Here is a 23,005-nt window from a genome sequence, read left to right on the forward strand (position 1 = left end):
GAAATGTATGGTAATGTAGCAAAAAGAGTCATATAACTTGCCTTTGCCATATTCTGAACACTTTTGAGAATGATCTCTGAATCATAGATTTTTTTTTACTGCTTCTGCTATTAATGTTGTTTGCTGTTAAAGCTTAAAAGGTTACTTTGTTTTCTAATTCATTAGATTAATAAGCATTTAAGTTAGATATCTGATTTTATGAGTTAAAAATGGCTAGAAGTCAGTACTGTAAAACCCAATTAATTAGAACTTTTATGGAGAACACAACAAAACATTCCCAGCACAACTCTATTTGCAGATCAAAGTGTTTGTAAAGATAATTTAAGACATCCCACCATCCAGTTCAAAGGTGAGTATAAACCATGTGTAGATAGTTAGTTCTGCAGAATTAAAAACCAGCAGTCCAAACTCTTTTTGTGTAAAATGCATAATGATCTTATATTTCCTTATACCTATTTAAAGGATTAGATGCCATTTCAGAACTGTCTTCCACACAGCCCTCTCCCCTCCCAAAATAGTGGCTGTCTATGTAAATTTCCATTGATTTAACTGGAATGTGCATTTAACATAGCATAAAGTGTGCTTTAAATTGTGGTGGTGATCTTAATTTCTTAACAAGAATATGTCTCTCAAATGTTAGGTCTAGGTGGAACACGCTGAAGAAAAAATCAAAAGAAGGCTGCTTGAACTGAAGTGCTTAGATGTCACTATTCATTACCAGAGTCAGCTTTGAACAGGTGTCCTGGTTTCAGCTGGGACAGTTAATTTTCTTCCTAGTAGTTGGTGTAGTGCTGTGTTTTGGATTTAGAATGAGAATAATGTTGATAATACACTGATGTTTTAGTTGTTGCTTAGTCAAAGACTTTTCAGCTTCTCATGTTGTGCCAGGTGCACAAGAAGCTGGGAGGGGAGACAGCCAGGACAGCTGACCCAAACTGGCCAAAGAGATATTCCATACTGTTTGATGTCTTGCTCAGTAAATATTTTGGGGAAGATGGTTGGAGGAATCACTTCTCAGGGACAGGCTGAAAATTACTAATCGAGTGGTGAGCAATTGCATTGTGCATCAATAGTTTTATATATTCTATTATTATTATTATTATTATTATCATTATTTCACTTTCTGTGCTATTAAACTGTCTTTATCTTATTCCATGAGGTTTACCTTTTTTTCCCATTTGTCCTCCCCATCCAACTTTCAGGGAGGAGTGAGTGAACAGCTGTGTGTGGTGTTTAGCTGCCTGTCAGGTTAAGCAATAACAACACGGTAGTCTGGTGTAGAGACCTGAGTAACAGTGTTGTCCAGTCTCTTCTTGAATCTTGTCAGGCTTGGGGCTGTGACACCTCCCTGAGGAGCCTGTTCCAGTGTCCAGCACCTCAGAGTAAAGAACCTTTTCCTAATGTCCAACCTAAACCTCCCCTGGCACATCTTCCTGCCGTTCCCTTGGGTTCTGTCATTTGGGCAGCTGGCGATGCTGTGCTGGATGCACCCAGGACACGGTTGCCCTCTTGGCTGCCAGGGACGCTGTCGGCTCACGTTCAACTTGACATCAACCAGAACCCCCAGATCCCTCTCCACGGAGCTGCTTTCCAGCATCTCGTCCCCAGTCTGTATGTACAGCCAGGGCTGCTGTGTCCCAGGTGCAAAATCCAGCACTTGCTCTTGTTGAACTTCATGCGGTTGGTGATTGCCCAGTTCTCCAGTTTGTCCAGATCCCTCTGCAGGGCCTCTCTGCCCTCCAGAGTGTCAACAGCTCCCCCCAATTTTGTGTCATCAACAAACTTGCTAATCAGTCCCTCAAGTCCTGTGTCCAAGTCATTTCTGAAGACACTGAAGAGTGCTGGCCCTAAGATGGATCCCCATGCAACCCGCTAGTGACTGGACGCCAGCCCGACTTTACCCCATTTGCTAGAACCCTTTGAGCCCGGCCCATCAGCCAACTGCTCACCCACTGCACTGTGTGTTTACCCAGCTGTGTGCTGGCCATCTTGTCCAGGAGGATACTGCGAGAGGCAGTATCAAAGGCTTTACTGAAATCCAAAAAGATCATGTTGACAGGCTTCCCTTGGTCGACTAGGTGGGTAATCTTGTTGTAGAACAGAATTAAGTTAGTCAAGCAGGACGTTTCCCTCATGAACCCGTGCTGGCTGGGACCAATGACTGCATTGTCGTTCAGATGTTTTTCAATAACTCCCAGAACAGAAGCGAGGCTGACAGTTTTGCATCATCTCTGAACCTGCTGAGGGTGCACTCCTTCCCACTGTACAGGTTTGCTGGCAACTTGGTGCCAAAAATATATTTTGGGGTACCCATATAAGATTTTCCCCTCTACAATCAAGGAAGAGGGAGGAATAAGGAAAATTTCATCATTTCAATATTCAAAGTGAAGTTTGGTAATTTACCTTTAATGACATCAAATAATTAAGTGCTCACGTGTTGGTATGAAGAACTTATGTGTGTTAAGGGAATTCACAGCATTGGGGTATTATTCTCTTCATTGCTTATCACCTCTAGGTTTGCATAAATTCTATTTTTTAACTTAGTGAGTAAAATAACATTCAGATTTTACTTCAGCACATTAATTCAAAACAAATAAATGTATCAGCTAAACACTGAAAAACACTTCTACTGCTCAACTGCTGCTAACAGTGTGAGGTATAGTGTGTTCTGGAAATAAGAGGCCCTCACAGACTTACATCAACCCCTGAGGAATTTTTCTCCTTGTTGTGAAATACAGTTTAAGCATTATGCTTTGCCTTAGTCAAATTCCATATTATTGACATTCATACTTACTTGGAAAAGAAAAAAGAAAGAACTTATTTCAGAGGGGAAAGTATTATACCAGCATACATGGCTCAACTTTAAAATACTAAGTCCTTTTTAATTAAAATACTGAAGAAAGTGCTTCTTCACAATCTGAAGTCACATCACTACATTTTGCTCATGAGAATAAAATTTACAGTCATGACTTGCACATAAAGGATTTATTTTAAATGTTTTAAGGATAGAATTACATCATAATTATAAAAATTACTTACAGAATTAAGTAACAGATTTAAAGTGTTCATACTTCTAAATGCAGAGAAATAAAATAAAAATAATGAAACTGAGCTCTAAAGATGAAGTCATTACCTAATTTTAAAATGTGAACACGAAGACCTTTCAACTATACACATACCAAGAACCATCCAAATTGCACTAATGATGTAAAATACAAAAAGTACAGCATTTTGAAGGAACCAGAAACTGCTTTTACCATAATTCTTTTTCCCTGAAGCAACTGTAATCTATTCTATCTGAAGATAAAGCCTCAATTTTTAAATAATTAATTTAAAGAAGGCTTATACCTATTGCAATAAATAGGATTTTCCCCAAAGTATTTTGGTCTTTATGTAGTCCAACTTAGTTTAGGGTTTGGCATTCAAAAGAAAAAAATGTAGTGTTTTACTTATCGATTTTGATTTTATTTATTCTTGAACAGAATACATGGTCCCTTCAAATGCTGTATGACATATACAACTGGAAAATTACCTTCTGTTGGCACTATGTTTGCCTCACCAGTGCATTTAATCCTACTAATAACCATTCAAACAGCACAATAAGCAAATTCACAAAAAATGAACACAAAATAAAACCAGAACAAAACCCAAACCTAAACATTATAACATGCAACTTTCATTTGTTACACTGAACATTCTAACCTTCTAAGCATGCAAAAAAGAATGGTCTGCATTTAAGGGTTTTTTTCTTTTTAAAAATTTTACATGGCAGCCTGACATCATGCACACACACACAATATACAACAATAGTACATCAGGTAAATTAGAGAGGGCAATAACTTTTATACAAAGAACCATGGCTTGCACCATCACAAGACCCATGATAAATTTGGAATCTAATGTTGAACCCCTAGAACAAGGGACCAACATGTAGTTACTAGGGTAATGCAAGCACTGCATGCAGATCTGAAACATGAGCCTAAAAGAAAGCCCAAAGCAGATGGCAGGGAGTAGAATTAGTCTCAAAAAGGTGGTTTAAGCTATTAAAAACAAACAACCACAAAACAAAAACCACCTCCCCCAAACCTTAAGAAAAAAGATGAAAAGAAAAAACCCATGCAACAAACAACGGGGACATCTAAAAACAACCATAAAATTTGACAGTATATAGATTATATTCTAATTAGCAAAATACGTGGTGTATTAGAGTGGCTTGCATAAAACCCACAAATACAAGTCTAATGCTAAAAATGCTCCAGTAGACCTAATCCTCAAACATTTCAAAACAAACCTTGTATTCCTTAGATGTAAAGCCCAAAATTCACTATACTAAGTTATGAATGTATTTTGTGTGTAATCAATACACTCATTCTCATGCCACAAATATCAACTTGGGCTCACGGAGCCAGGCTCAGCTTTGAGATTTACATGCAGGACTCTTAAGAGTCAACAGAAAGCACATAACAGATCTGCAGGATGAAAGCACTGTGTTGCAAATCTGCTCATTTTGTTCAAAACAGAATTTACTCACTCAGGTACTTAGTGCTTAAAGACTGGATTGAGAAGCTGTGAACTGAAAGACTGCCTTTGGTTGCCCATGATGAAATACAGGTCATAATACAATATAGTAGCAAGGGACAAAGAATTAAGATACCATATTTATATAGTATTACCATTTAACAACATAATGAGGCACAAGCCTTAAAGCTAAAATATGAAATCAAGCCAAAAAATGGACAGAAAGGAACTTAAACCACTGAGTCTTTGATATCAAGAATATCCACAATAGAGGTCAGATCCCTGATCTCTGATTAACAGTACTTCTCCTGCATCCTTCCACTAATAGCATAAGGTTCGATATCTATGTATTCCTTCTTTCCATCAATAGTGTTGACTGTATTCACATTCTTCACATACTGCATTTCTGTGAAAAAGTGCTTTGAAGCTTGTAAAGCATGACAATTTTGTTGCTGTGCTGATCCTTGTTACAATTCTGATGCTTTTAAAAGTTGCTACACTTAAAAACCAGCAAATACCCTAACCTTGATTTACAACTATCTTGTTGCAAGATTAAACCTGTGAAAGGATTCTGCTGTTGTGGGCTGCTATTTACATCCAGAATCTAATGCAGATGACTGAACCACTGAGACTAGCTCCCATTAGATAGTACATCACTGGCATGCAGAACTCTAGTGTTCATAGAATCAAATTCATGTTAACAGCATACCTCAAAGCAAGTACACCACAAAAGGCAACAACAGGTTTAAACTGTAGATTTGTCTGGACACTCCTCATGTGGAAAAGCCAGAAAAAGAATACCTTGAGAAGATGCCTTCTTGAACCAAAATGGTTAAAAACAATAGCAAAACCCAAAACAAAACAAAGCAAAGCAATACAGCAGACTGAGCAGAAGGCAACAAGTGCTTCTCCTCTAAAGAAGGTCTTCAGTGTAAAAGGACCCCCTACCCCCATAAGATTGTATTTACCGTGTAAAAGATTAACTACTGTTAGGTTTCTAAGTCCACACACAAACATCCAGGTTGCTAGGTTCTGATATTAAATGAGAGACTATCGATTGCCAATGCATAGTCTAAAGTCTTTTTAAGTAGTATATATATTGTTAAACTTGTGGCACCAAGCACTTGGGTTCTGCTAAGAAATGTGTATAGTAAAACAGAGTACAACATTTAGGATTAAAGGCAGCTTTGTTGTGTGTATTTTACTGGTTCCTACAACTTGTAAACACAGACCCTTAACCTGCATTTTCTAATTAACTGATTATACAGATTAAATATATTTTTATAGTTTAAAGCCTTTTCATTGAAATGTGTGTAAGTCAAACACTTGATATCCTACTGCCCTGTGACTAGTAAAAATGCACAAATATTTCCATGTACTGCAAGTTCTTTAAAAGTCTAATTTGAAATAAAGTGTAGAAACACAGTAGATTGGTGTTACTTGGGTTAGGCACTCCTCACTGCTGCACAAAATGTTTAAATCTTTCTGAAGAGTCACCTCTGTCCCAACCCAGAAAACAAGGACTGCCAGTAGCCAAGAAATTAAATTTAATGTTACAAAAGAAGGCAAATCAAAAATAGCAAACTACACTTGCATGTGGCAGTTAAACAGGTGAGTGCAAGGTTAAAGAAAAAGTTTAAATCTATGAAAAAATCTAGATTACAATGCTAGATTGATTTCACAGCTTGAATTTGCAGCTGTTCTTTGCTTTTAACTTCCTCCCACTCAAATATATTGACTTCCTTCAAGAAAAGGAGTTCTCTTACACAAAATGTATCATGTTCAAATAAATTTGGGTTATTCAGAACAAAACAGTTTTGTTGGTAGAGATTGTGGGTTCGCAGGGGCATTTAAGCTTTCATTTAACTGAAAAACAGTCAAGTCTTTGTGTCTACAAATTTTACATTTAATAGTTCCACAAATGTGGCAGAAGTTCATGATGCTGTCTAGGATGTCTTCACCAAATCGTAGACATAAATATGGAAATCATCATCAAACTTGATGAAATAGACAGATGGTTTGGCTTCAACTTGGTGAATGACCATGCCAGTCCGTTTTGAGCCATCTTCTTTGGCATATTCCACTTGTTTGCCTACCAGGCTGTCCACAACTTCACCTGGTTCCCGTTCTGCAGGAGGTGAATCATCTGTAATATGAAAATACAGTGTACTTTGGTAGACATTCATGGATTTTTTTCCAACATACAAAACTGCGGAGCCCTCTTTAAAAGTTAAGAAACAATCACAAGTTTAAAATGCAGAGCATGTCTAAAACAAGTTGTTCAGACTATTGCCATGCTTCTAGAAAGTAGTCACTGTCTTCAGTTCTATGAAGTAAAAAATAGCACTTCAATTAGTTAGAAAAGTAAATCTTTTGACATGAAGGTTTGAAGGTTTACACACCAATTACAGAACATGTTTGTAGGATAATTGAATTTAAGTACCCAGTAGAACAAGGTACTGAGTCTCTTTAACAGAAAGGCAGCTATGCTAGAACTCCCTCTTCCCACATGCTTTATCCAAAATGTCAAAGCATACATGCCATTGCAACAGAAACACATTTCCAAGCTAAGTGTAACCTCCAAAACCAATAATGTTAAAAAGGGCTTTTGATTTCACACTGGAATGGATACTGTTGAGAAGTCTAACTATATTATTTGCTTTTCTAGTAAAATCTACCCAGAAGTATCCTTAAGGACACAATTCACATAAAAGATACAGATTCCGGGACAGTAGTTCATAATTCAGAGTGTCTTAGAAACAGAGGTAAGTAGTAGATAGCCTCAGGAAAAAGTACATTAAAAACTTAATTCTTAAATATGGAAAGCATAAGCCTTTTAGCTTATTTTTCTAAGATGGAAGAAAGCAAAGCAGAATTTAAAAAGGAATTGCAAGGCATTTGGAGGTGCCAACTCTGAAAGAGCATGCTTTATTTGTTTCTTTAGAAATAGAGAGGTCACTTTTTCCATTAACATTTGTAGCTCATTTTCTTCAAGCCACAGATATATGTTGCTTTTTGTTAGACTGTAAAAAATCTAAAACCACAGGATTAGTACAGAGGTTATGCAAACAAGTGCCACTTGTTTACTCAGCCATCAGACTATCAGTGCTAGATCTGAAGAAAGACAGTCTCAGAAACTCAATGAATGACTTTTAAATAATATTTATGCAGTGCATTGCATAGCCAAACACTAGTTATCTAATTAATAATTTAAAGCCAAAATTGCCTCTCTGTCAGAGAAGTACTTTTGAGATGCAGGAGAATACAATATTCTTGACAAACTTTTTCCTTCTTTTTTTTTTTTTTTTGTACTAGCTATCCAAATCTCTTGGACAATACTGATTCTCTGAAAATCCTTCTGTATTTATAGGAAAAAACCCCAATAACTTTCACTTCAAAAAAGGCAGAAAAAATATCCCTCCTATCCTACTGAATTTTTTCCCTATTTATGTGTTTAAACATGTGAGAGAAAATGAGTTTTCAAAAGATTAGTGCTTCTTTCCTCCAAGAAACTATTCAAAAGCTTTCCAAACTGAAGATGCCTACTCAAACTAAATTAATCTGACTATTTTAGTTAGCCCCAAACCATTATTCTTATAAGAACTACTTCAGGAATACAACTCCTTGAGATGGCTCTTGATTTGTGACACTTCTATAACAAAAAAAACAATAGAAGTCTTCTAATTTGTCAGTTTCTGTTAAAAAAAAATCTAAGTGTAATCACTTCCACAGTAGTATTTATATCTTTATCAAAATTAGGAATTATTACAGAAAAGGATTTTCCAGTATTTATTGCATATTTCACCACTGATTCAAGTAAAATATTTCAGAAGTTGTTTAATACAGATGTATTTTCTGTTGTACTGTACTTTGTTATTTTTGATACTTACTAAGATCCTTGTTTGTCAACTCTGTTTTCCATACATAAACCATAACTCAAACAATAATACAAAGAGAGATGCTGCTTTCCAGAAGAAAAAAGTAACTGGCCTACTTACTGGAATCAGGCATAATGCGAAGGTCACCTTCTTTATAGTCATCTAAGAGTTGGTACATGTACAAGACAGGATCTTTCTCGTAGGTAATATAAAACCATGTGTTCATAATAGGAGCACGAGCCAAGACCATCCCCCTCCATTCATCTTTTGAGCCATCCTCTGTCTCAAACATATGTTCCACAGCTTTGCCAATCATTGTGTCTGCCAGGTGGGCATCACTAATTCGAGATGAAGCTGAAATGGCAGCAGTTCATCAGTATGTCCATTCAAAAGTACAGAAATAAGCCTTTGTAAAAAATAATCTTTATCCAGATTCATGTATAATTTTCTTTCAAACTTAGTCAATTCACATACAAAACAATCTCTGTTCCAGAGAGCTGAAGACCAAAGAACTGCAGAACTTGAAGAATTATTTTAACACCTTAACACTCTTATCGACATTTTCCACCATTGTACACCCCTCCCTCCCTCCAATTAATCAAACTATCATAAAAATCACACAGCAGCTGTATTAAGTTATTAATGAAGGTATTCAGTTTGTTTCCCCTTAAACCCATTCTAGCAATTGCTTTTTGCAGTCAGGAAAACCAAGAACTTATTCCATTCTGAAACAAGTAATTACTACGGTAAACTCTGAACTTTACAGTTTGTAAAAACCTTCAATTTAACAATTCAGTGCTAATTATGAAAACCAATAAAGCCTTATTACTAGTCAAGTTATTTCACTTAGAAAATGCTTTTTTGCCCTTTGTTTGTAATAATACCTAGGGAAAGCACATTAAAAAAACCAAAAACAAACAAACAAACAAAAACAAAAAAACCCAACCAAACACATAATTACCGCCAAACATGCACAAGGACAACATAGCCAGGACATTTCTCAGCTGGCTCAGAATTTAAATTTTAATAGAAATATCAATGTTACATGTACATAAGCTTGTTAGGAATAAGACTCTAAACAAGAAAAAATACAGAATTTACCATTTAAAGACAAAAGACAGCACTACACTCTCTGGTATCATCAAATCTTTGTGAGATCAAGAAAAAATAAATAGCATTTAGATTTTCTGCCATGTGATGAAAAATAATGTAATAAAATTTAAATGTTCTGACAACATATGCACATATAGGAAAAAAACTTCTTACCAACTCTGTCTGGAAGGACTTCAAGTGCTGAAACTCTTTCATCTTTGTGCAGTTCTAGTCCATACACACAATCAAATCCATCATACTTTATAAGATAGAGAGAGGGATTTACAGGAACTTGATCAAGAACTGTGCCCTTCCATTGTGTTACAGGTCCACTCCCTTCTTTCCAGCCATGCTGTATTCTGCAGCCTACAATGTTTCTTCGAGGCTGAGAAATAGGTTTGCTTGGTCCAACATTGTTTCTATGCTTTCTGTACACAGATACAAACATAACATTAAACCAGTACATACTCAAAATTCTACTCCAGACAAGAGTTGTATGCTTTAAGAATGCAATATATTATATTAATAAAAATACATTAAATCATAAGATGTATAGCTTAGTGTACCTTATTCAAATTAGGGTATAAAGCATATTACATTGTACTGGAAAAGGAAAAAAAAAAACACACACTGAAATGTAGTGGGATGCTTTCAACATTTTGTATAAGGTTGCTTTCATAATAGTAGTTCCTAAAACTAGTTTGCTTAAGCCAAAACAACTATTTTAGCCATTATACACTGAACATCAATATTAATACTTGCTTGTTAAAACCCTAAGTTGGGTCTCAAAGAGCAATGTTGCCTAACAGCATTATACTTTTGCTACTTTGTTGCTCTCTGCAGAACAGTAAACATAATTCCCTTACCCCAGGAGGAAGTCAGTGGAAACATTAGTGGTAGTTGACTAAAATTCTTCAAAGCATTTGTTTTCCCTAACCTGTGTTGTCACCTGAAGGAAATTTCTCTTCCCTCTGCACTTATAGGTATCTTTGACTTCAAAATGTTTTTAAAGACACATAGTAGTGACAATATTCTTCTAACATTCCTTTTTAGCACAATAGAAGAAAAAATATATGCAAAAGTCACAGCAGTAGAAGAGATACTCTTTAAAGTAGATAATAAATTAAATATACTTTTTACCCTTCCTCAGTTTTTAATCTAACTTGCATGGAAAGATTCCTTCTGGTGAATATCAGTTGCTCTGATAAACAGTCATGTAAGCTATTTGACAGTTTCAACCCACTACAACAGTTACACAAGTTTTGTTCTACTCAGTTGAAAAAAGAAACTGACAGTTGGGAATACAGGTGAAGAAACATATGAACATTATGACAGTACATACATAGGTGATAAACATATATTACCTTTATTTTAGTATGTTAAAATATGCACATTCATTCCTAAAAATGATATTTAGAGGGTTGCTTGATTAAAATTCTCATGAATGTTAGCTAATTGCAAAGTAAATTTCTGGATTAGTTACCAGTTATAGCACATTTCATTTAAATGGCAATAAAATATACATATCAGTAGCATGCTTAAAGTAACATCTAAAAAAAAAGAAAAATCAGTTGCAGAAAACATTATCCATCCTTAGATTAATGACAGTGACCAAAAAAAAGTCTCCAGGAACAATGAAAGCTCACAGAGCAGCCCATGTATGACAGATCCAAAAGACACAAATAGCAATTGTATCACTTAAGTCTCATAATTACTCTTGAAGAATAATAAAAACAATATATAAAATTAATAATGCGGAAGATGTAATCATAACTCTATTAAAAACAAGATGTACAATTCCTTCAACTTGTCCCACCTCCAGAATTTCACAATATCACAGTATGTTTGGGATTGGAAGGGCCCTGGAAAGCTCATCCAGTGCAATCTCCCCCTGGAGCAGGAACACCCAGATGAGGTTACACAGGAAGGTGTCCAGGCGGGTTGGAATGTCTGCAGAGAAGGAGACTCCACAACCTCCCTGGGCAGCCTGGGCCAGGCTCTGCCACCCTCACCACGAACAAGTTGCTTCTCCTCTTCCAGTGGAACCTCCTGTGTTCCAGTTTGCACCCATTGCCCCTTGTCCTGTCCCTGGTTGTCACCAGCAGAGCCTGGCTCCATCCTCCTGACACTCACCCTTTCCATATTGATCCCCAGGAATGAGTCCCCGCTCAGTGTCCTCTTGTCCAGCTCCAGAGCCCCAGCTCCCTCAGCCTTTCCTCACACGGGAGATGCTCCACTCCCTGCAGCATCTTGGTGGCTGCGCTGGACTCTCTGCAGCAGTTCCCTGTCCTGCTGGAACTGAGGGGCCACAGCTGGACACAAGATTCCAGGTGTGGTCTCCCCAGGGCAGAGCAGAGGGGCAGGAGAACCTCTCTGACCTACTGACCACCCCCTTCTAACCCACCCCAGGTACCATTGGCTTCCTGGCCACAAGGGCCCAGTGCTGGCTCATGGTCACCCTGCTGTCCCCAGGACCCCCAGGTCCCTTTCCCCTACACTGCTCTCTAATATGTAATTTCCCAACCTGTACTGGAACCTGAGGTTGTTCCTGTCCAGATTCAGGACTCTACACTTGACCTTGTTAAATTTCATCAGGTTATTCCCACCCAGCTCTCCAGCCTGTCCAGGTCTCTGGATGGCAGCACAGCTTCCAGTGTCAGCCACTCCTCCCAGCTTGGTGTCATCAGCAAACTTGCTGATAGTACACTCTATTCCCTCGTCTAAATCGTTAATGAATATATTGAATAATACTGGCCCCAGTACTGCCCCCTGAGGCACTCCACTAGATACTGGCCTCCAACTAGACTCCGCACCATTGACTACCACTCTCTGGCTTCTCTCCTTAAGCCAGTTTGTAACCCACCTCACTACTCTATTGTCTAGACCACACCTCCTCAACTTAGCTGTGAGGATGCTGTGGGAGACTGTGTCAAAGGCTTTACTGAAGTCAAGGTAGACCACATCCACCACTCTGCCATCATCCATCCACCTTCTTACATTCTCATAAAAGGCTATGAGGTTGGTCAAGCATGACTTACCCTTGGTAAAGCCATGCTGACTGCCCCTAATAACCCTCTTATCCTTGATATGCCTTGAGATGGCACCAAGGATAAGCTGTTCCATTACTTTCCCAGGGACAGAGGTGAGGCTGACCAGTCTATAATTACCCAGGATTTTCATTCTCCATGAAAATCTTAGCAGAGTTCCACAGTATCTTTTATCAAATTCAACTTTTGTGATGATTTAACCTTTTCAATGAGGTCAGTCTGCATTCATAATCTGTGTTGTCAAAGTTAGGAGTATTCTAGAAATGCTGACCTCTTCCATTTAAGAGGCACTCCCTTGAAAAGTTGGTTCTAATTTTCCACAGAAGCTTGAACATATGTTCAAATACTAGCTCTTACTCAAGCCATTTTTTTTTTCATTATAATAGTCTCAGTAATATTTTATTATCAAGAATTGAGAGATTTGGTTCCTGGTCACAATGAAAATGAGTTTGTTTTGCATGCAATTAATTTATCTAGTTTTAATAAATCTTAATTCAGGTTTAAGGCATCCTCAGAATAAAACCAACTGCTACTGAAGCTCAAAACTTAAAGATGAAAAAGGTAAAATACTACTGTTCATGTTTAACCACAGTCAATGTTATGTTCTGCCTATAAAACATAATCACAACATTTAAATTTGTACAATTAAGGAAAAAGCTTCAGTCATTTAAAAAATATGAAAAAACCCTATATAATTAAGTTCAAACTGGTAATTGCCTTTTAAAACACCTTGGAGAGAGTAAAAAGCATTGTAAATGCAGTTACAAATCAAGCAGCAGCTAGGTATACTTGCAGTTCAAGTTTTTCTTTGTCTAAAGGCTGTACTACTGGACAGCCACTTATTCTAATTTGTAGTGGTTAATATAGCAAGAAATATGATTTTCCAACAAGAAATTGCCAAAGAAAAACTATTTTTGTTTGCATCTGAACATATAATACAAAAGAAAACATAGGTTTCTAACTTACTACAAATAACAGAATCGTAGAAAGATCAGCCTTTAAAGATCATCTACTTCCAATCCTACCGTGGGCAGGGACATCTTTAACTAGATCAGGTTACTCAAAGCCTGATCCAACCTGACCTTGAACATTTCCAATGATGGGACATTCACAGCTTCTCTGGGCAACCTGTTCCAGTGCCTCACCAACCTCACTGTAAAGATTTTTTCCTTATATTCAATCTAAACCTACCCTCTTTCAGTTTAAATGCATCACCCCTTGTCCTGTCACTACAGGCTCTGTTAAAAACTCACCTCGTCTTTCATACAAGCTCCCTTTATATACTGAAAAGCCACAATAAGGTCCTCCCAGAGCTTTCTCTTCTCCAGGCTGAACAACCCCAACTCTGTCAGCCTGTCCTCATAGCAGAGTTGTTCCAGCCCTCTGATCATCTTGGTGGCCCTCCTCTGGAACCTCTCCAGCAGGTCCATGTCTTTCCTGTACTGAGGGCTCCAGAGCTGAACGCAGTACTCCAGGTGGGGTCTCACCAGAGCAGAGGGCCAGGAATCACCTGCCTTGACCTGCTAGTTGCACTGCTTTTGATGCAGCCCAGGATACAACTGGCTTTCTGGGCTGAAAGTGCACACTGCTGGCTCATGTCCAATTTTTTGTCTACCATTATTGCCAAGTTCTTCTCTGCAGGGCTGCTCTCAATCCATTCATCCCCCCATCTGTACTGATATTGGGATTGTCCTGACCCATGTGCAGGACCTTGCACTTGGCCTTGTTGAACTTCAGGAGGTTCTCATGGGCCCACTCTGCAACCTGTCTAGGTCCTCTGGATGGCATCCTGTGGGAAGAGCAGTTCCAGTTAAATGGCCTTGGACAGGTTATGCAGAAGTATGTTTTTTATGAGTGTAAGAAGTGATAGCCCAGGCCAGTGAGAATGATATCTCAGGTTGGAAAACTGCCCCCATATGTATGGTGTGAATGTCCTTGGGCCTGGTCTGTGAATGAATGGGAACGTAACTTGTAGTGGCAGAGCCCCCCCTGCCCCGGGGGGATGGGGTTGCCACCAGCCTGGCTGAGAGGTGAAGCCAGAGACAAAAGAAAGGAAAGGAGCACCATGAGAAGGTAACAATTAATGAGCAATCGCCGGACACACGCGTGCAGAGCGTGGACAGTACGTGCAGCCTATCACGTTATTGTATAGCACGAGTTACAACCAATCACATTGTTCCAAGGCACGTGGACAGGGCAGCTTTGCTATAAAGCTAGCCCGGTCTGACAATAAAGCGAACTCTGTGAACATCACCTTGGTATATCAGGTTCCGTCTCTCGCAACATTTTGGTGACCCCGACGTGATACTTCGTATGGAAGCAAGATCGTTGGAAGTGAAGATGCGAGGAAAAAACGCCACCTGGAGGGTGAAGATAGCCCTGCGCTCGAAGAATAGCGGAAAGTAGGCCTACGGGGAAGCAGGTGGCATGGGAAACGCGGCATCCGCGGAAGAAAAAATAATTATGAAAAGTATTCTGCAGCTGGCTGCACGAACAGGAAGGTATTTTGAAAAAGACGCCTTAAAGTGTCTGCTCCCTTTCGCCCAGCGGAAGAGGTGTGTCCGATCGAGGGACGAATTTTTTTCTCCCGGTACAAGGGAGGACATAGGGACTGAACTATGGGAAGCGGTCACAAGGGGGAGCCGCGAGGCTTGCGACCTCGTCGGACCCTGGCGGGAGGTCAGGCAGCTGATGCAGGAAGTCTCAGAGGAGCCGGAGCTGTGTGCCATCCCCCCGGAGCCGCCCGCCACGAGCTGCCCCCCGTCTGAGAACTCCAAAAAATCAATACCGCTGGTATGTCCCGTATCAGATCTGGAGTTCTGGGGCAGAGAGCAAATTATACCCTCTGCACCTTTTGAGCCATTGCCTGCCTCCGACGACGAATGGCAGCAACCAGCAAGTTTCAACAAGCCAGGACAAGTGAATCCAGCTGACGTGCCTTTGCCGGAGGGCCCGATGGAGCACCAGGATGGAGCACCGCAGAATCGCCCTGACTTCCAGGAGGAGAGCCACGTGCAGAGCCTGAAGGACTTACTGAGACGGCAGGAGAGCCAGATGCAAGAAGTTCTAAATGCTATGAAGCGACTAGATGGCGGTAACAGTAAAACTTCACGGTTAATAGCATATAAAAAGGCGTCAGATGCAATTAAGGACGGGTTGGAAGCAAGTAGCAGGGAATGTGAAAAACAGGGAAAACAGGAAAGGGAGTTGGCGGAATTAGACCTCACTCCTGAGGAGCTCCATATTAAAAGGGAGCGAATACAAAAATGGGCTAGACAATGTGTTGAAGATGGGATGTGGTCTGTAAGAGAAGCAGATGAATATTCGAGAGCGCGATATGGAAAAGGGCTGGAGACTGGGTTAGCAGATCGGTTTGCAAATATGCGTCGACTTACTGATCCACAGGGAAACACAAGGGAATTGTATAGCAGTGATAGTAATGACAATTTGGGTGCTGCCCCTGTGCATCAGGGTAGAGATATTCCTCGAGATCATTCTTATAATGCAGGGCAACGCTGGCAAGGGGTAATCAGGGATGCAACCCTTGAAGGGATCATGTTACCTGGCAGTATTACAGCAATGCCAGTGCACATAGATAATAGAGGACAAAGGCAGTGGTCGCCCTTTGATTGGAAAACAGATAAGCAATTGCAAAGTGCAGTTATGCAATATGGTATGGATAATAAGCATGTGATGCAGCTAATCGATTCATTTTTCAAGGGGCAAGTACTAACTCCAACAGATATTAGGGCATTGACGGAATTATTGCTTCCTCCAACGGGGTATTTGCTGTTCTTGGACAAGTGGCAGGGGAAAGTGGAATTGGTAGTATTAGAAAATGTTCATTTACCAGCTGATGATCCATTGCAATTAGCTAGCATGGACCAATTACTGGGTCGTGGGCAATATGCAGATGGTGCCACTCAGGCAGCGCTTCATCCAAGGATTTTGCAGCAAACGCAAGGGCTTGCTCTGGCGGCAGTGAAAGAATTGCCAAATATAGGTAACCCTGTGCCACCCTATTCTACAATAAAGCAGGATCCTGGGGAACCATATACGAAGTTTGTGGAACATTTAAAAGGAGCTATAGATGCTTCTCCTAACCTGACTCCAGAGGCAAAAGCTGCTGTGGGGAAAGATTTGGCCATGATGAATGCAAACACCCAGTGCCAATAGATATTAGCCGTTTTGGGAAAAACTGCTTCTCTGGCAGAGATGGTGGAAGCTTGTACACGGGTACCGATTTTGCAACGGGAGGTAGAAAAGGCAAAAATACATGCTCAAGCCCACGCTGCGGCCTTGGCTGCAGCACTTAAGCCTGCAATGAAAGGCCGAAGCCCTTCTTCTTGTGGCCTAGCATGTTTTACTTGCGGACAGACAGGACATATTAAAAGAAACTGCCCTAAATGTGCTTAGCAGCATTACAGAAATGGCATAACTGCCCAGTTAATCTGGTAGCAGATTCTCTTTATGTTGTGGGAGTTGTACAAAGAATACATAGAGCGCTTTTGCAGCGAGTTTCCAATTCCTTGTTGTTTGAAGCATTGTTAGATTTGTGGAACGTGTTAGATTATAGGACAGCGCCAGTATATATAATGCATATAAAAAGCCACTCTCACCTACCAGGTGGTCTAGTTGAGGGAAACAACATTATAGACAAACTCGTGGCAGTGACAGATGTATCTCCTTTTGAACAAGCCAGACAAGCTCACGAGTTCTTCCATCAGTCCTCAGCATCACTCCGAAAACTGTTTGTCCTTACCAAGGAACAAGCGCTCGATCCATTATCGCAGCTTGTCCTGATTGCGCTCGCATAGTGCCTTTTCAACAAAAGGGAGTAAATCCTCGGGGCTTGCAGCCAGGTCAGTTATGGCAAACTGATATTACTGAATTTGCACCATTTGGCTGACAAAAGTACATTCATGTGTCCATAGATACCTGTTCAGGACTGCTGTGGGCTACAGCTTTGACCTCAGCAAACGCAAAAGTGGTAAAGCGTCATTTATTACAAGCTTTTGCTGTCATGGGAGTTCCTACACAAATCAAAACAGACAATGGTCCCGCATACCATTCTGACACACTTGCAACCTTCCTCGTCCAGTGGAAGGTACAACACCTGTTTGTGTTTCTACAGGTAACCATAAAAATTCGTGGATCCCAGCAAAGTGGGTGAGACTTTGGCTAGCTAACAGAGAAGAAACCGATTGCAATGATGACAACCCTTAACCTCAGAGGTGTTATCACTTTTAGCAACGGATGTAGCCAGTGTTGAGCATACCACTTTGTAAAACAGAGCAGCAATTCATTTTTTGTTATTGGCCATGGTCACAGTTATGAAGAGTTTGATTGTATATGTTGTTTGAACTTAAAAGATAAAAAGATAAAGGATTTGCAGAACAGGAAAATTACAGAAGATGTCGGGTTTTTTGGGTTGGATGCCTTGTTTGGTTAAAAGGAATATTGAAAACAGGTCCGTTCTTGTTAATTGTAATTGTATTAGCCTTAATGTTCTTACCCTGTATTTCACACTGCTGTATTTCGCACTGTCTTTAAAGCATGATACAGCGTATTGTTAATATTATATTAAATAAAAGAGGGGGAGATGTAGTGGCAGAGCCCCCCCCCTGCCCCGGGGGGATGGGGTTGCCACCAGCCTGGCTGAGAGGTGAAGCCAGAGACAAAAGAAAGGAAAGGAGCACCATGAGAAGGTAACAATGAATGAGCAATCGCCGGACACACGCGTGCAGAGCGTGGACAGTACGTGCAGCCTATCACGTTATTGTATAGCAGGAGTTACAACCAATCACATTGTTGCAAGGCGCGTGGACAGGGCAGCTTTGCTATGAGGCTAGCCCGGTCCGGCAATAAAGCGAACTCTGTGAACATCACATTGGTGTGTCAGGTTCCGTGTCTCACATGGAAAAGCAACAGTAACTGAAACAGAGATAACATCAGTGCAGTGTGTTTTTAATAACAATTATTGGAAAAACATCTTGTGTAACCTCTTAGTCCAGGCCCATATCTGTAAGTCCTAGAAGTTGTCAATGGCTAATAAAGAGGGTCTCAGCCTGGCTCAGCTCTCTGCTCTGCTCGGCTCTGCGCTCCTTCCTGAACAAGATCTCTGTCTGTGCGTGAATCTTTGTCTGCATCTGGTGTGCGTCGTTCCTCATTGCTGCAAGTGGTGCCCCATGTGAGTGTGTGACCCCTGGAAGCTCTTCATTGAGCAGTGTGTTTGGCGGCTACCACGCAATCCAACAGGTGAGTAAATTTTGTTTGTGGCCACATTAATCCCTACAGTATAAATAGGGACAAGCCATCCTCGTTGAACGAGAGAGCTGCGGGATTGCGTTAGTATGGGGCAGGCCACTTCTCAGGAACATGAATTGTATTTTCAGGTTTTACTGCAGATATTACATTTTTCTGGGTATCGTACTTCTGAGAAGCAGCTAGCCTCGCTCCTGGTATGGGTGAAAGAGCATTGTGCTTGGTTTCCAAGTGAGGGGACGTTTGACAGTAAAATTTGGAAACAGGTCGGGGAATATCTACACACGCAAAAGAATTCAGGTTTTACAGTCCCCGATGGTTTGCATGTAACTTGGAGATTTGTATACTCTGCACTATCGCAGTTGCAGTCAGCAGAGCACATTCTGCAAGGGCAAACAGGGGAGGAGGGACAGAAAAACACAAATGAGCAGGTTGCTAATGATTTGAGTCTTGACAGCACTCATCCTTTTGAGTCAGGCTCTGTAGATCTCAAAAAAGAGCCAGTTTTGCATTCATCATTAATGCCATCACAGCTGTGTAAAGATAAGGCCGGAATCTGTGTGGAGCTGGGTCAGGAGTCTAAAACTCTGTCTTCAGCACCTCCCTTGCCTGATTTTAATGATGCTTATACAGCACCCAGTAACCCCTTCATGACTAAGACAGCAGAACACAAAGGGGTGATGCAAAATGCTGTGAAAAGACTATGGAGCAGGGCGATTTTTCTTTCACCTTTCCAGTTATTTACAAACCACAACAATCACCAGAACATGACGGAATACCTTATACAATGGTTAAGGAGTTAAAAAAATCTGTGCAAGAGAATGGGTTACATAGTCCTTTTACAATGGGAATTACTGAAGGTATTGGTGCCACGTACGTAATGGCTCCATGGGATTGGAAATTGCTTGCTAAAACAATTTTGACACCAGCACAATATTCTGTGTGGCAATTAGAGAATAAAGATCTTGTGATTGAACAGGTCTTGGAAAATTTGTCATCAGAAGCAGGGATAAATCAGGATATGTTGCTAGGAACCGGACAGTATATCACTCCACAGGCACAGGCTGGGCTTCTGCAGCAGGTTTTTGAACAGGCAACTTGTCTTGCTATTAGGGCATGGCATTGGGTCCCAGAGGCAGGGTAGCACATAAGCTCATTTGCAACAACAAGACAGGGACTGCAGGAGTCTTATATAAACTTCACTGACTTCATAGCAAACCGCTATAGCAAGGCAGATTGAAAATGAAGATGTAGCAAAACTTCTACTGCTTCAACTGGCATATGACAATGCTAACTCTGACTGCCAGGCTGCTTTGTTGTTAGTGAAAGGTAAAGCCACTGATATAGTGCAATATGTTAAGGTTTGTCAGAATATACAGACTGAAACATATCAGGCTCCGGTATTAGCAGCCACGTTGTCTCAGCTCAGTGTAAATCAAATGAGTCTTAAGTGCTTTATTTGCAGTAATGAGGGTCATGTCAGTAAACACTGTCCTCAACAGCGCTATATAACACAGCAGTCATAGATGTCGTCCTTATTAACCTGTTTTCTTTGTAGTTATCTAAGAATACTACAGTTTAATAAGTCTTTGCCTGTTATATGGTACAGTAAGTTCACAGAGTGCTAAATCATGAGAATCCGTTGACTCAAAATGTGCGTTTTGTGATAATACAGAAGATCATGAGTAATTTAGTTCTTCACTGCGTGAACGTGATGATAAGATTTTGTGTCTAACAGCTGTTACTTTTCTTTCTAGCATGCTAGCTTTGTTCCAGCATCCAGACTTGCGCAACTCTGTGATAGGCTGTGTCTCATCTCGATGTGCTGGGTTTGGCTCTTTTGTATGCACACCAGGTAAAGAATCCTGGTTTGGGGATAACAGTTGTAGCGCACCAGATGAGACACTAATAAAAGCCTTGCCCCGCCCAGCTCGCTGTGGGGGGGGCGGGTGCCGGTTGGGCTCCAGCCGCACTGACCTGTTTTGTCAGGGAGACCCAGCGGTGCCTCCACCTGGCTGAGCAGTGAGCGGCCCAAAGGTGCAAAGCTAAAATTGAGATATTGTCTTGAATAAGTGTAACTGCGATCCACTTGCATATTTGAACTTGGTGTTTGGTTTTCATATCTGAGCTCAGTATTTTAGTTAGCGTATATATATATTTGGTACCAAAAGAATTTTGTTTGGGGAGATAATTACAAAATGGGAACCGGTTCCACTGCTAAAATTCCACCTTGCTCCCCCTTAGGATGGATCCTTACACCTTAGAGTAATTGCTCATATTGTTATCTAATAATTTTGAGACCAGAAAAGAATTGTTGTTAAACTCTGATTTGCATTGAATTTGTGTGTTTGTTGGAGCTATGGGAAAGAGAACTAAATGCTATGATGGATGTGAACTTGGAGGAGGTTGTATTTAAAAGTTGCTAGAATATGACCTGATTTGGATCTAGGAAAATTAAAGTAATGGATTGATGGTTAATATGCTGTTTATTGACACCTGTAAGAAATTGCAAAAGGTACATGGGGCTGAGGAATGTAACTATTGCTCAGCTAATTAGAATTGTATATAGAGTGTATTATGGATGGAATGAAATGGGAAAATAAAAAAGCAAAATATCCCAGGCCTGTGCTGTACTGTTTGAACATAAATTTGAGGCCTGGATCAAGCTGCTAGATAAACTCAGCTCCCTGGCAGCTCCCAGGCAGCTCCCACTTAGCACCAGCAATTAACGCCACATGCGTGGCCTTGCCTGTATCTGAACTGCAGCAAGAAGAGAAAGAAAAAAAAATAGAAAAACATGGCCTTCCGCTTTCAAGGTGATGAAAGGGGGGTTCTCTCTCCCCCCCACTGCAGCGCTGTAATACTGAATGGAGCAGTCTGAGGGTGAAATTTAAAGGCATCCCTAGCAGATCCATATTTCTAATGAAACTGGAAAATTAAACCAAAAATTTGTTAATGGACTTATTCTGTGGTAACTGGTTGTAAGAGACTTCTTACTAAATTCACCGTGATCGTTTTTGAGAACATGGGAAAGAAAGAAAGAAAGACCATTTTTTGAGACCAATGGAATGCCAAATCTGGAACAAAGTTTTAATACATGAATTCTTGTAGTTGCCAGAAAGCCCTGCACCTCTCTTGGGTCAAGATTCATTAAGAAAATTGTAAGCTCAAATAATGTTTTCTGAGAATTCTGTTTAGTTGCATGTCCCACAAGAAGCTGCTTGGATGGTGCAGATCTGCTTGCTGCAAGTGAGAAATCTCCAAGGAAATTTCAAATGCTGTATTTCCACTGGTATTAACAGCCAATGTCTCGATAAAGCAAACACTACACTGATAGATCTGAAACAGGACTTCAATCTGGTAAGGGAAAACAATATCCAATAAACATGAAGGCCAAAATGGGCTCACAGCTAATGCCATTTAGCAGACTGCTGTTATATATGTCTCATCTTTTGGTTGTTTGAAATATGTACATGTTTCTATAGATACTTTTTCAGGTATGCTTTGTGCATCTGCACATACGAGTGAGAAAAGCAGAGATGTTCAGCATCACTGGACCCCCTGTTTTGCTATGCTGGGTGTGCCACAACAGATTAAAACTGACAATGGTCCTGGCTGCACTGCTAGATCCACGCAATATTTTTTACAGCAATGGGGTGTTTCACATGTCACAGGTATTCTACATTCTCCCACTGGACAGGCTATCATTGAACGAGCACATTCCACACTGAAACAAATGTTATTAAAACAAAAAAGGGGGAATACGATGCCTCAAGAACAATTAGACAATGCAACATATACTTTAATTTTTTTGAATCGTACTATGCCTCCCTCCTCTATTGCAGCAGTGGAAAAACACTTCCGTGTTCCAGATTCACTGTCTCAGAGACCAAAGGTTTTGTACCAGGATCCCCTATACAGCAGTCAGTGGCAAGGGCCTGTAGAGTTAACCACCTGGGGAAGGGGGTATGTGTGTGTTCTTCTTCCAACAGGACTGAAGTGGCTTCCTGCAAAATATGTTAAACCTGACTATGAGTTGGACAAATGACGCAGGACCTAATGCCAGAGATACAGCGTCTGTCCCTGCAGCAGAGGGCAACAAAGAAACAGAAGAGACCAAAGGAAGAGGCACTAGCATATCAGAATGATACAGATTTACCTTATATGGACTGGGGACTAACTGGTGAAAAACTTTCAATGCATTTG

General features: G+C 40.3%; 1 protein-coding gene across 4 annotated transcripts in view; it reads right to left on the reverse strand.

The window, feature by feature from the left end:
• Nucleotides 1-3,109: 3,109 nt before the first annotated feature.
• SPIN4 (spindlin family member 4) overlaps nt 3,110-23,005 on the reverse strand; it is a 53,763-nt gene continuing 33,867 nt past the window's right edge. For all 4 annotated transcript variants that reach the window (XM_080361860.1, XM_080361858.1, XM_080361857.1 and 1 more), the window contains 3 exons: nt 9,663-9,916; nt 8,517-8,750; nt 3,110-6,664 (listed from right to left, as the gene is read on the reverse strand). In XM_080361860.1, the coding sequence (XP_080217986.1) occupies nt 6,465-6,664; nt 8,517-8,750; nt 9,663-9,916 (688 nt within the window). In that variant the 3' untranslated portion in view covers nt 3,110-6,464. The remainder of the gene's footprint in view (nt 6,665-8,516; nt 8,751-9,662; nt 9,917-23,005) is intronic.

This window comes from Nesoenas mayeri (assembly GCF_963082525.1).
Source record: "Nesoenas mayeri genome assembly, chromosome: W".
NCBI lineage: Eukaryota > Metazoa > Chordata > Aves > Columbiformes > Columbidae > Nesoenas > Nesoenas mayeri.